The 15067-nt window shown below is 44.3% G+C and overlaps 1 protein-coding gene across 1 annotated transcript in view; it reads left to right on the top strand.

The window, feature by feature from the left end:
• The first annotated feature begins 1646 nt into the window (after nucleotides 1-1646).
• Nucleotides 1647-15067, top strand: part of LOC130369800 (dynactin subunit 1-like) — a 41307-nt gene continuing 27886 nt past the window's right edge. The window contains exons 1-10 of the mRNA XM_056575357.1: nucleotides 1647-1787; nucleotides 3469-3534; nucleotides 3734-3928; nucleotides 9127-9208; nucleotides 10136-10167; nucleotides 11098-11118; nucleotides 12169-12192; nucleotides 12762-12848; nucleotides 13311-13475; nucleotides 13960-13983. Of these exons, the coding sequence (XP_056431332.1) occupies nucleotides 3493-3534; nucleotides 3734-3928; nucleotides 9127-9208; nucleotides 10136-10167; nucleotides 11098-11118; nucleotides 12169-12192; nucleotides 12762-12848; nucleotides 13311-13475; nucleotides 13960-13983 (672 nt within the window). The 5' untranslated portion in view covers nucleotides 1647-1787; nucleotides 3469-3492. The remainder of the gene's footprint in view (nucleotides 1788-3468; nucleotides 3535-3733; nucleotides 3929-9126; nucleotides 9209-10135; nucleotides 10168-11097; nucleotides 11119-12168; nucleotides 12193-12761; nucleotides 12849-13310; nucleotides 13476-13959; nucleotides 13984-15067) is intronic.

The following is a 15067-nucleotide window of genomic DNA, read 5'->3' on the forward strand; positions in this document are numbered from 1 at the left end:
ACATACCATAACACACGGACACAGAGTCGGTCTATACCTTGAGAAACAGACTGGGTGAAGGGGAACTGAGTGGAGGACCTGTTGCTGCCGCGTTCCGCTGTCAATCTGTCAGTCTGTCTGTCCAACCGGGTCCTGCTGTCAGTCTGTCTGCTCCCTACCGAGTCGATCTACCGGACTCAAGCCGGGCCCTGATTGGCTGGCTGCACACTGTCCCAGGTTAATTAACATAACGTCGAGACGCAACCACCACGGCGACACCCCGGACACACAGGAATGTACAAGTATATAGTTCATTTATATGTATATAATATATATATATATATATATATATATATATATATATATATATATATATATATATATATATATATATATATATTTATATTTATATCTATATGTATGCATAGGCCTATGTATTTATATGTATGCATATGTATATACACACATGTCTGTATACATATATGTTATCTTGGATTAATGGATCATATTATACGCCACATTGGGTGGTAATAGGCCTGATTCCAAAGGCACATTATCATATTGTTGCAGCATGTGGCACATATCACATGTGTTCATATATATGTACATACAGCATATATATATATATATATGTACATACAGCATATATATATATATATTTTTTTTAAAAGAATCAAAGAATAGGCCTACCTTCAATTGAAATCAATCTTTTTCTCCAGATGTTAATGAGCACAGATGGGAGAGTTGAATGAAGAAATCCTATTAATACATAATAACGCCCACAATAAGGATTAAACGCCCACTGTTTGGGTTTTGTTTCCTACGGTTTCGTTTTTGCAGAAACTACAAGATGGTTAATTAAAGCGCTATAACTTTGACCTTGACATTCTTAATGACCTCAATAATATAAACTTTATTTTATCAAATAAAATATTGTATATATATATATATATATCCGTGAGGAACTCGGATTAGAGCCGCTGCTCCTCTTCTTAGAAAGGAATCAGCTGAAGTGGTTCGGGCATCTGGTAGGGATGCCCACTGGGCGCCTCCCTTGGGAGGTGTTCGTGGCACGAGTACAATACAGTGGGGAGGAGACCTCTGGGAAAACCCAGGACTAGGTGGAGAGATAATATCGCAACACTGGCCTGGGAACGCCTCATGACCTAGAGCTGGTCAATGTGGCCCGAGAAAGGGAAGTCTGGGAGACTGGGACCCCCTTCTTGAGCTGCTGTTCCCCCGACCCGAACAGCATAAGCAGATTGCAGATTGATTGACGATCAGAATGAGGTTGAGGATATAGGACAGTAAATAAAAATCCAATTGCGATTTCATTCTATGATGAAAAAGTAGAAAACAAGTAGTGAAAATATGTATCTTTGAATAAATAAATAAATAAATAAATATATATAGGTTATATACACACACACACACACACACACACACACACACACACACACACACACACACACACACACACACACACACACACACACACACACACACACACACACATATATATATATATAGGGTTATATTAAATTAAATACAAACATTAGACGGCATGCATAACCTATATGTTTTATATACCATAACAGACAGCAGTCCAGTGTTTTGTGTGTTGCGGCGGGTAGTAATTCCTGTCACACACCGGATGTTCCAGCTGCTTACCGGAAGTGTCCACGGTGTACGTACTTCCTCTCTGCTGTCATCCCTAGTAGGTTTCCAAACAATCCTATTGTTCCGTCTCTCTGTTACTCACTGTGGACACAGCACACTATATACGAAATACATACTGCTGGGACCAGGTAAGAGTCAGTATGAGGACGGTTCATATGACCCGCTGTCACCAGCGCTGGCCTGCCACACACAGCTAGCATCGATTAGCTCCGTTGCTAATTTAGCCAATTTCAATTGAAATATTATTTATTGTATTTGTTGGTGTAATGTAAAGTATGTTCCTAGATCCCCCTCATTGTCAGGCGTATACTTGGTTTGTGTTGGAGAGGTATCACTCGTTTTAATGCCAGTGTAGTGGTGCCTGAGGTGTCAGCTGGGTGTTTGTATTGAGATTGACACATAAGCCTCCTAACGTGTTGGACTTATTCATTATGGAGGTGTATTCATTATGGAGTTGTATCCCTTAGTTGTGTTCATAATGTAGCAGACAAATCCTTCCAAGATGTCCACTGAGAGTTGGCAGTTAGATATTTGACAGCTCGCCCCTCCCTACAAATATTTTCTAAATCTACGAGGAGGCATGTTCACATTTTGTTTTCCCCATCGAGTATATGAACTGAAATCAGCTCTGTGGGGGGTGTGTGCAGTAAAATACAGATTGCCTCCCCCTCTCCAATAGCATCCAAAACATTGTTACTTTTAGAAGATGATGACACTTGGTACTGCATCATGGAGACCCTCCCCCTTTATCCTCGTCTCGTCTCGTCTCGTCTTTTCCCAGTGAGATGTGAACTTGGTGATAGGAAAGGCATTTCTTTAGTTTAGCACATCTTTACTGAGATATAAGAATAAATTCTATACAAGTGCCATGGCGTTAAACAGGAGGCACTCGTTTACCCCGCGGGTAAGTGAGATTACATATTGAGTAGTTTACTTTCAATTAAAAAAAAAATAGGTTAATGCTAGATTTCATTTCTACACATGTTGAAAGAAAAGGGATACGGACATTCGTAGACAATACTTACCTGAATCTTGACATGTAGCATTGTCCTTTTCTCTGTGAGATGTCAGACAGGTTTGTACACATTTAAATAAGTGAACCATTTCTGTGATAAACATTTTGTTTTAATTGTAGTGTATCTCATAACCATTCCCTTCATCTAAAGGCTAAAGGCAGTGTTTCTTCCTCTATGCTGAAGTACGAAATGAAAAGAAAGTCTGTCTAGTTTCCCTATCCTGTATATCGATATGACTTCCAGGCAGTGTGAAGTTCACATGGTCCCGTCGTATGAGAGGGTTTCAGGCTGCTTCATCCGTGGCGGTCCTCGTCCGCTGTGAATAGGTGTCTTTGTTGTCAGGGGGAGTTCCTGTTTTGTGTCTATTGCTTGTTTTAGTGCCATATGACTTGGTGTCTGTGAGTCTGTTGTTTGTCTCCTCGGCACATGGCTTGAGGCTCTCCTCCCTCGACCCAGTGGCCACTGCTGAGTAGCTCTGTTGTTTACAGCTCTTTAACCTGCTATGGGTGGCGAGGAGTTCACACCGGAGCCAGTGGTCGCTGGCTCCACTGGAAAAATGTGTCACATGCTTTTGCTCTTTCCTGCAAACTTAGTTAACCTTATTCAGTGGCGTTTGTTATGAAACTTGAAACTCGCTGTGGTCTAGTGTTTGTCAGTTGTGATGGTCAATTTGGTCATACTTATGTATAATAGATGTACAATGAATACATTTACTCCTCTCCTCTCTTCTACTCTCTGCCATTGCCTCTCTCCTCCCTTCATACCTGTTTATCATCTCTTCATTGTCCTCCAGCTGACCAGCCCGTTGATCAGCAGAATGAGCAGTGGAGGAGGGATAGAGAGTGGGAGGCCCGCCAAGGTAAAGGGCCATGTATAAATTCTCTGCAGTACTACATGGGTGTGGAGAACATGTGACCTATGTTGCAAAAATACCTGGAACAGTTCTTAGTGATGAATACTTACTTCAACAACCCAAACCTACCCCAATGTCAGAGCTCCCATTAGCTCATGTGCCTTAGCTTAGGTAAGACCCTCCACTCTCTCTGTCTCTGTTCTAGGTCGGCTCCGTGGTGGAGGTCATCGGGAAGGGCCAGCGTGGCACTGTAGCCTACGTGGGCGCCACCCTCTTCGCCTCGGGGAAATGGGTGGGCGTCATCCTAGACGAGGCCAAGGGCAAGAACGACGGCACCGTGCAGGGCAAACGCTACTTCACCTGCGAGGAGAACCACGGGATCTTTGTCAGACAGTCCCAGGTAATGGAAACGTTTGAGTTGCTCTGAACCGTATGAGTTGATTTGCACCTGTTGGCGTCTTTCACTAGCAAGGGGTCCTCACCGCAGAGCCAAATGCGTGGAGCTTGATGTCAGGCTTCACCTCTCTGGACCAAGTCCAGCCAATTTGGTTTTATGCTAGTCAATCAACCCAGTTATGATTAGGGTTATGGTAAGGTTTACGACGTAAGGTTATGGTTAGGTTTAGTTGTTGAGTGTTGATCACTATGAGATTAACAAAAAAGTGCCTTTGGCTGTTCTGCGTGCGGGCCGCGTGTTAAACTCAAGGCAACCATCGCTGTGTATGAGCGGCGTTGTATATGCAATGCGAAACACATTGTGGCGTTATACTGATATGCTTAACCGTGACTCTGAAGCAGAGATAAACCATAAATAAATCACTGCTCATACGGAGCTCCACACATCCAAACACACACCGAACCGTTGCACTATAAGTTTCCCGAGAAGCATAACCCTCTCTCGGACGCCTCAATCAACCACCGCCCAGACAGAGCTCACTCTTCAGGGCTATAGATAAAAGCTACTTGAACTTGTGCTACCCATTAGTATGAGTGAGTTGGGGAGGGGCTGGACCCGAGCTGGGGGTGCAGCTGGACCTAGAGGTGGAGCTGGACTAAGTCAAGCTCCAGCCATTGGCTCTGCAGTGAGCAGCCTCTCGCCAAAAAAAAAGAGAAAATACCAATATAGTGCTACTGTGGTGGTATTCAAAAGAATCACACAACTCAATATGATTTTAAGTAGGTTGAAATCATTTGGTCAATATTTCGACACAATAGGCAGATTATAAAGTGCTATGCTCTAAACAATAGCCATGACAACCATAAAAGCTAAGCCAAAAATGTATGTAGGTCCTATCATATCTCCAAATTCACTGATCTATTCTGTCACAGGATTGATCCAGAATGGTTCACGTCACGCATCTTTTCCAAACCGCTAAGATGGCTAAAGTCTTCCAAAAGTAAATACCACTAACAGTCCGTCAACTTTTAGCATCACTCAGTGCGTTTACATGGGACAGCTAGATCGGATTAAGCCTTATACCGATTTTGCTACTCGAACGGACCGTGTCAATTATCCGAACGTACATGGCCTTCAAGAGATCGGATAATGGCCGGAGCATGGCTGAATCCGCTATCCTAGGTGGCGCTGGTTAAAGAGCCACTTCTGGTTGACCTCTATGTCCCAGCAACAACAAACACAGGCGGCATTCGAGAAAGATGTTTTCAGTAGACAGCTGTCAGTTCACTTCGGGTCCATGTCATTTCTCCGACGCTACATTGTTTCTACCGCTCGGTCGTTTGCGGACTCCTCCGGCGGCGGAGCAGCGGGAGAAGTCCAGCTGGAGGAGTCTGCATACGACTGAGAGGTCGGAACAATGGAGTGTTCAAGAAATGACATGGACCCAAAGTGAACTGACAGCTGTCCCGCATACGGCAACAATCCCTTGCCCCTCGATGTAGCGTTTAAAACGTTATCTAGTTGTTCTTATCCGATTTCGCTTGTCCGTTCATGTACCGATTTCGGTCCGAAGTAAATCGAGTAAAGGTGTTTACATGCATTTTAAAAGTCTGGTTGAGGTCTTATTCGTTTCTTATCCGATAATTACTCTGCATATAAACGCACTGAGTACACTCTTTCAGTTACCGGGATATAAATTAGGCAGAGTTGGTACCCAGGTGCCTTTCAGGTAGCGAGACATTTTTATTGGCTCCTTCAGGGAGCAGATTTTATTAATAAAAAGATGCCTGTTCAACCTTAGATATAACATAACAGCAAAGGTCTGATGTGTTCAATTCAATTTTTATTTGTATAGCCCTTAATCACCATTACAGTCTCAAAGGGCTTAACAGGCCAAATATTTGTGACACCCCCCTTTACCCATGCCCCCACACGGGCAAGAAAAAAACTCCCTTGAATCAGCAAGGAAGAAATCTTGAGAAGAAACGCAGTGTAGGGGATCCCTTCTTCCAGGGATGGTCAGGAGTGCAATGGGTGCCACAATTGACATACAGGTAAATACATGCACATCATATTAAAATGGTGATGGGGTTCTGGCCGGTTATCCATGAGGAGAGTCCAGGCATCCAGTCCAGTACCCGCAACACGCTAGAACAGACAGAATAGTGAATTAGAACGGAAAAGTACATAGTGGGAATGTATAATGTAATAAGAAAAGCACAAGCAAAGTAGTCTTCACTCTCGCATCAGTTGTTTTCACACTCCAAATGCAAGATTGTAGAGGTGCGTTTTGAGCTTCCCTTTGAATAGCTCCACAGAGTCAGCTTCCCTGATCGCTGATGGCAGCCTATTCCATAAAAAAGGGGCTCGATAGGCAAACGCTCTCTGTCCAGCCGATTTCTTTTTAACCTTCGGCAGTGAAAGAAGGCCAGCTCCCGAAGACCGGAGAGACCGAGAAGGACTATAAGGAATGATCAGGTCCTTCAAGTACCATGGAGATAATCCATGCAAGGCTTTATAGGTTAACAATAGCACCTTAAAGTCTGATCTGAAAGTTATTGGTAGCCAGTGTAGAGAGGCGAGAATAGGTGTAATATGATCAAACTTTCTCGTTCTGGTCAGCAGTCTAGCTGTCGCATTGTGTACCAGCTGTAGACTTTTTGTGGTAGAGTTCGGTAATCCCGAGAACAATGCATTGCAATAGTCCAGTCTTGACGAAACAAATGCATGAATCAGTGTCTCCGCATCCACTGCGGATAACATTGGTCTGATTCTTGCAATGTTTCTCAGATGGAAAAAGGAAATTCTAGTTATACTTCTTATATGTTGGTCAAAGCATAGGTGAGGGTCAAACAGGACACCAAGATTTTTGACGGATGCACTCTGTGGGATGGCGAAGCCATCCAACCACAGAGAGACATCCTCAAACTTTTCCCGGTCCCGCTTCGAGCCGATAATCATCAGCTCTGTCTTCCCAGTATTAAGCTGTAGGAAGTTTTGTGACATCCAGCCCTTCACAAGCAGCTAGACAGGACTCAACCCTTTGAATCTGGCCCGAGTCCCCGGAATCTACAGGAATGTAGAGCTGGGTGTCATCCGCATAGCAATGGAAACTAATTCCGAAGCTGCGGATAACGTCACCCAGGGGAAGCATGTAAATTGCAAAAAGTAATGGACCAAGAACCGACCCTTGTGGTACGCCAAAGCGCAATTTACCGCGCTTTGATTCTGCACCCTCATGAAGCACAAATTGGGTTCTATCGGTGAGGTACGATTCAAGCCAACCAAGAGCCGTACCCCCGAAACCAACATAGTGTTCAAGACGGTGAAGAAGAGTGCTGTGGTCGATCGTATCAAACGCAGCGCTGAGGTCCAGCAGCACAAGCATTGTGCTTGTATTTTTATCCAAAGCTAAAAGGATGTCATTTACAACTCTTGTAATAGCAGTTTCAGTTGAGTGGAAATTCCTGAACCCCGACTGGAAAGGTTCGAAGAGATTATTCCTGGTCAGATAATCAACAATTTGCTTCGCTACAATCCTTTCCTGTAACTTGGACAGGAAGGGCAGATTCGATATAGGCCGATAGTTCCTGATTAATTCAGGATCTAGGCCAGGCTTTTTGAGTAGCGGTTTTAACACCGCAGCCTTGAAATTGGAGGGAACAATTCCCGTTGAAAACGAAAGATTCATAAGCGAGAGGATAACAGGCCCCACCGTTGGAAGAAGTTCCTTAAGAACACTGGAAGGGAGAGGATCCAACATACAAGTTGTTGGCTTTGAGGCCTTTATCACCCTTTCAAGTTCCACCAAAGAAATTGCCTTAAACTCCAAAAGAGTTGCGTCAGAGTTCACCATCCTACTTGGGAGAACCCCATCCTGCCCCACAGGATGTGTAGGATTAGCCGCACGGCAAGCATCAATTTCCTCTCTAATTGATTGAATCTTATTCTCAAAGAAATCCATGAATTCACCTGCCACGATCGAGGAGCCTACGGTCTGATTCTGTTTCTGAGTGAGACTCCTCACCGTGTCAAAAATAAATTTAGGATTATTTATATTCAAATTAAAGATACTAGAATAGTAGGCGTTCCTGGCAATAGTCAGCGTACCCTTATAGGTGATCAGACTATTATGCCAAGCAAGATGAAAGACCTCAAGTTTAGCCGAGCGCCATTTACGTTCAAGGATCCTGCAGTTTCGCTTCAAAATGCGCGTTTCTGCATTAAACCAAGGAGCTGGTTTTTTCAATGTTCGTTTTTTAGTTACGTGCGGAGCAACTGAATCAATGGCAACAGACAAGGCAATGTTGAGGTCATCAGTAAGACACTCCACAGAACCACTATAGTTACAGAGAGGTGCAAGTGAACTAGAACTTATCTGCCATAGCTGTAATGGTTGCAGGTGTGATGCGGCGACAGCTGAAAGTAGCTTGTTGATCGTCGCTGGGGCAGGATACCACCACCTGGAAAGTGAGCAAAAAATGGTCTGATAAAGCTGAGGTATAGGAAGAGACCACTAGCTGTGAAATGTCTACACCGCGGGTCAGAACGAGATCCAGCGTGTTTCCACCGATACTAAACTCCTGCAGCCCAGCGTGCTGTGAGTGGATGAGTCACGCCTGACTAAGACATCTATCTATGTTTTTTGACATAATTGAGGCACCTAACCCAGTAGGGTGTAGGCCGTCTCTCATGAGCACACCAGGGCGACCCCACAGGGAGGGCCAGTTATCTATGAAACCAAAGCTGGGACTCCTGTCCTGCATGCTGTCTCTGATCCTCTCTATCGCTACACCCTTTGTCTGCTTGTCCTCTCATCAGCAACATAGATTATTTGTTTTTAAAATTACATGACTGCCAATACCTGGGTATTAGAACAACAGCACGCACAAACACACAATATCAGATTATTAGAACAGCAAGCACAAACACACAATACCTGGGTTTTGCAACAGAACAAACAAACACACAATATCCGATTATTAGATCAGCACTCACAAACACACAAGACCGGGGTATTGAAGCAGGAAGCACAAACACACAATACCTGGGTATTGTAACAGAACGCACAAACACGTGGCATCACTATGTTGCTCTACAAGATGGTTCGAACTTCATATGACTAAAATCTGCTGCCTGCGCTTTGATTCCCTGCCAGTTTGTTGCGTGTTGTTGTTGATGTTGTGTCGGGTGTTCCTCAGATCCAGCTGGTGGAGGACGGTTCTGCCGCCACGTCACCAGAGACTCCAGACTCTGTCACCTCCAAAATCCCCCGCCAGAGAGGTGAGGGCCAGTCACACCACTCCTTTAACATGGAGAACACCTACCGCCAGGCATCGTTCATTATGTCAGCACACATTGGCATATTGTCAAAATATGTTTCTGTAGCATGGATACATAGACTGGGTACCCCCAGCCCTGCGGCAGGGTCTGGAGGGGAACAAAACATTTCTTTCTGCTTCCGATATGCTTTTACTGGAGCCCATCACCAAGCTGGCTTTCCCCCTTGCATGCTATTGGCTGGTTTAACACAATGACGACAAGGCAAGCAGCCAATTGCGTACAGAGTCATTTGAACTTGGCCCGTTGATCACGCCTCTTGTGCTAAAGAAAATGACAGCAGCTTCCCCAGACCAAGGTGCAATCTACGATTTGAGCTTGGTCTGGCAATCCCCTACATTGTCAAACACTTCATAACAGGACATAAGCAGGCCTGATAGAGTTCAGGCGTGGGGCTCCAACATACATGGCTCCGCCATGTATGTTGTCAAGAAAAGTGAAAATAGGTGAGCGGTGCCTTTTAAAATGTCTAGTCAACACGTCAACCTACCTGACCTTTTGATTGACATGTCTGCCACCAACTAGGCCTAATCTTTATAAGGAAGTCTTTTACCTTTGTATGTTTGCACTGAGGATGGTCTTAATGGGACTGAAAACGTTTTGCACTCACTTTGGGTAGCACTTTACACTTTTATGCAATAAAAACGTATTGTTGCATCGGCTACATGGTGTGCGAGTTCCGCTCCTTTTATTGTTGTCAAGAAAGGCAATTCTCTATGGTGTCTTCGAATGTATTTGATAATTTCAGGCACAGATGATTTCACTTACTATCAGCCCTGAATAAGTGGTGTGTGTATATACATACTGGACATCACCAAATCTAATTCTTCTTCTTTGCTCTGTCTCTCTCCATCCCTCTCTCTCCATCAGATATCCCTGAGACTCCGAGAGCAACCAAACAGGTACGATTATATAGAGGGGATGCCAATGCCCTAAATGTGCATGTTTAATGCACAACATTTGAGTGCGTGTCTCAAAGCAGTCCACACAGGCTGATCTTAAGTACAGGGTTTCCGTGGTCCCTGCCAAAGTCTTAAATACGATTGTGTCAGGGCTTAAAAAATTATTGGATTATGGAACAAAAAAAAAACGACAAAACTGTACAGCCCTGTTAGAATTGATCAGGCACCCCCCCAGCTAGTGTGTTGCGGGGGCTAGTGGCGTCTCCTCTCATTAAAAAAATAGCGATTTGTTACAGCTAGTGTGTTGCGGGGGCTAGTGGCGTCTCCTCTCGTAAAAAAAATAGTGATTTGTTACTGTTAACGATCACTTCACCTTTATGGGTAAAGGCAACTTCAAGAAGATCTGGCTGGAAAACTACGCTGCAACTTGTGCAAGAAAACACTCAAATCAGGAATATCGGCATATTTGTCATTTACTACTTTACAGGCACCTAAAACACGTGGTTATATGAACTATACAATTATAATGTTCATTTATTTACTTTGCAAGTAAATCTTGGACTATGATTTTCCTTCATATTCTTCTTTTTGCAGATATGGAGGTGAAATAATTCTTAAATTGCATTCATAATGGGCTTAAAAAGTTTTTAAAGTCTTAAATGTACCTTGATGAAACCTTCACAAACCCTGCAGTGTTGGTGAATTAGTAACATGCGTACATAACATAACATACTGTTGGGTAGCAGGGGAGAACTCCCCTGATTTTCACATGCATGCGAGTGCCTCAAGGCTTCTACCGTGGGAACCTGGGACTTGAATCTGGCTCAGCGACACTACTTTCCACATCAAGACTGGATGGATTTACCTTTTTGTGTTTTCACTCTGTGTCTTTTTACATGCATTTCTCCCCCCCAACGACACATTCTCCAGACCCCCGTGAGCATCAAGAAGGTAGCCATTTTGAAATCCACCCTATTATTTCACCTCTACTTATGATCACCTCACCGTGGTTGCTCACCCCTCGTCATCAGGCTGGAAACGCATTTCCTTCAGGTTTCAGCTTCATACGCTTGTTCGCTGCGCGGTCACTCCTCACAGGGCCGACTCACTCAATCTATGGCGGCCATCTTCAATGTGATTATCTGTATGCACGTTGGGTCTGTCTTCTTTGCTGGGGCTCTTCCTTACTGCCACTTATCAGCTAAAAAGCACAGGGACCATGCTAGAAAGCTCCCTGTGTTATAAATATTAATTATTATAGCAGATATCAAGAATATGCTGTGCCAACCAAGATAAAAAAACTAAATCTAAAGTATTAAAATAAATAGAAAATTAACAAATGATAACAATGTGGATTTATTTTTGATTTGTGTTCAGTATGAAGTAACTCAAGAGTTTAGGTTTAGATTGTGTTGTCTGTTGAGTCAATGAAGCTCCATGAGAAAAGCTTACATTTGCTTCCATGGTCAACTGGGACCCCTTGGTCGTCTGTCACAACTAGTGTCACCACTTCACTCCCATCCCACTTGGTCAATAGGAAGAATCCCAGCAAACGAGAGAGAGCCCTAGCTTCGACATTTTGTTGTCTTTTCTTTCAACAGACACCTGGCATGCTTGACATCAACAGAATATAAATATCATACTTTCTATGATGGGGACATTTGAGTATTGTCATATTTCAAATGTCATTCAGAGAAACATTGGATTTTGCCTTTTCGTTTGTTAAGTTACCATCTGCTCCACCTATGGTTTTGAATGGATCTCCTGAACATCGCTTGCTACATACGTGATTGGTTCGGGTGGATGGAAACATTCAGTAGTCACTTCTGTGGAACTTTCTTAAAGATGCGCTCTTTGGATACAGACTAACACGCAGAATGTCATCTCTGTGCTGCTAACCTCTTCCCTTGCTTCTCCCCTTGTGTGAATCTGTATGTTTGTGTGTGTTCCTCTGTTTCTCCGGCCTCTTGTTCCTCTCTCTTCCCCCCCCCTCCTCCCCAGCCTGCTCCCCGTCGCTCTGCCAAGGTGAGCTGCCCTGAACCCCCACTGACCCGGAGGTCAGAACGGGGCTGACACACCTTTGCACGCCCGCCTCCCGTCATAGTTCGATATAAAGTCCATGTCTTATGTTCTCAATCGGACCGGGTGAAACGTGTGGTTGTTCACCAAGGGTACATCTGGAAGCCAGAAAACATCTCAGGGTTGGTTAGTTGTATGATCAATGAGCCTGCTTCATCAGCTTGGAGACTTGGATGGACCTGAATGGGTCATGGAAGATATTGTCGGTGAATCCAAAGTTGAATACTAATGTTATTTATTTTATGCACATTTGGTACTTTATTTACATCGTTACATTAATTTACATTTGTAGTCTTTGTGCAAAGCCATATTGGCATCATTAGCATTTATAATAGATTCCGTCGCACATGTTTGCATTAGAATTACCAACAGACTGGTGTGTGTGTGTGTGTGTGTGTGTGTGTGTGTGTGTGTGTGTGTGTGTGTGTGTGTGTGTGTGTGTGTGTGTGTGTGTGTGTGTGTGTGTGTGTGTGTGTGTGTGTGTGTGTGTGTGTGTGTGGTCACACTGTCAACAGTTGACCACGCCAGGTCGTCTGGTATCGGCCACCTCCCTCCCCTCCCTGTCGGTTCGTTCCCTGGGCCGCTGCCCCGCCCGCCCCGTGGTAGGACTCAGACTGCACCGACTACAGATAGGGCTTCACCTTCCCCCGTCATGCTCGGGATGGGGGGTTGTATGTGGTGTTATGAGGTCCACAGTGGTGGGGAGACAACGTTATTCAAAGGTTCCTTAAAGGTTTCACAGGTTCTTATCCAAATCACAGGAGGTGGACGGTTGGCTATTTCTTGTGGAGAAACGTCACCAGGTTATCTTCTACAAACGGTTTTACAGCTGCGGCATGAGGGGAACTTCACAAGGACTTCACAACTCTCACACACTCTGGGTTCAGCAACGATTGCTTATGAGAGGATGGCTTCTTGGGTCACTTGGTTTCACTGTTCTCTGTTAAGTTATCGGTTAGCTTTTATTTCTCTCCGTCTTCACGTGTTTTCTTTTTTTGATCCTTTAACCTCTTTCGCTCTTTTATTTCGCTCTTTTTTTTTTTTTTCTCCCTCTCTCTCTCCAGACCCCTCGTGCGACCTTCTCCTCCTCCTCCTCTCTCCTCAGTGATGTCAGTGAGGCAGGCCTCTCCTCCTCTCAGGGGGCCCTGGCGGCCCCGGTCGTCCCCCAGCCCAGCGGCTCACCCTCGGCCACAGCCACGCTGGCCCCCGCACCTTCCGGCCCAACCAAGGTGGGTCCCCTTCAGCTCACCGGTCCTGCACTGACATCCAGTTCAACTAAGTGATGTTTAATTGGGTTACGCTGAACATTATTCAGGTGTCAAGGAGGTGATGGAAGAGATGCAACAGGGTGTGGCTGGAGCCATGCTCATGTGCATAGATTTTATGAATTTATTTAACAATTTCATATTAATTTAACACTGTCAAAGACTAGAGTTTGAATTGCTTTTGAGATTTAATATGTTCATAAAATATGGGATGGGGAGCAAGAGGCAAAAACTGGTAAAGCCCCGACCAGAACCTACTCTCTTGTTCATTTAAGATGAGATCTTATTCTTGACTAATCCTAGATTGGAGATTTGGAGAACTGCACCACCCCTAGCACTTCGCACACAGCTCAGTATAGTGGTTCATGCAGGGTTCTCAGCCTCATCATACAGTCATTCAGTTGTCACAGTTCTGATCTGTGTTGTGGTTGTTGTTCACCTGGTCCAGATGGAGCTGGTCGAGCCCAAGCAGGTAGAGTCTTCATCTCACGCCCGACAGCATGCTGCTAATATCTGGCATGAAGGGTTAATTTAGGTAATGATGTTAGAGAATAATACAATAACTGTTTGGTGAATGTCGGATGGGAAGCCTGGTACCATGTTGTCTCTGAGCGTTGGTGTTGATGGAATGGGGACGCTCTGTGTGTCTGTGGGACTGTTGGCTTGCAGGAATCGCTTACTAACTGACCAGGGACGTTTGAAACGAACGCCTGGTGTATTGGGGGTTGGGCGATATCCGATGGATGTGTTCTTTCTCATAATTCTTCATACATAATGAATGATATAATTAATAATAGGGATGCACCGAATATTCGGCCACCGAAAATGTTCGGCCGAAAATGGCCCAAAACGTAATGTTCGCTTTCGGCCGAAGGAGTAAAAGGGCCGAAAATAATACACAGAACATTTATATTTTTGAAAACATAAAATAAAATAAAATAAAATATTTTACTCATTTATTTAAAGGTACATTGTTCTTAAATTCTAGCTATAAGGTCTGCTGGAATGTTAAAAAACGTTATGTATTAAATAAATATTTTGTATCAAATTTGTAATTGATTTTTTTTAATTGTTTATGCAATGGTGAAAAATGTATGCAAAATTTATGAAAAACAGCAAAAGCCACATTCGGTATTCGGTTTCGGCTTTCGGCCAACTGTTTCAGTATATTCGGTTTCGGTTTCGGCCAAGAATTTTCCTTTCGGTACATCCCTTATTAATAATGATGCAAAGCAATACCTGATAATTGATGCATTCTCATTTCCAAAACCAGCTTGAGGTCCAGATGGGTTTATTTAATTAACGTGTGGTCTTAAGTTCTGCACGGTTGGTTTCCTCTTCCTGAACTATCTACCCCCTCTATCACCCCTCCGTCCATCTACCCCCTCCGTCACCCCTCCATCCATCTACCCCCTCTATCACCCCTCCGTCCATCTACCCCCTCCGTCACCCCTCCGTCCATCTACCCCCTCTATCACCCCTCCGTCCATCTACCCCCTCCGTCACCCCTCCATCAATCTACCCCCTCTATCACCCCTCCATCCATTTATCACCCC

This window comes from Gadus chalcogrammus, chromosome 17 (assembly GCF_026213295.1).
Source record: "Gadus chalcogrammus isolate NIFS_2021 chromosome 17, NIFS_Gcha_1.0, whole genome shotgun sequence".
Taxonomy (NCBI): domain Eukaryota; kingdom Metazoa; phylum Chordata; class Actinopteri; order Gadiformes; family Gadidae; genus Gadus; species Gadus chalcogrammus.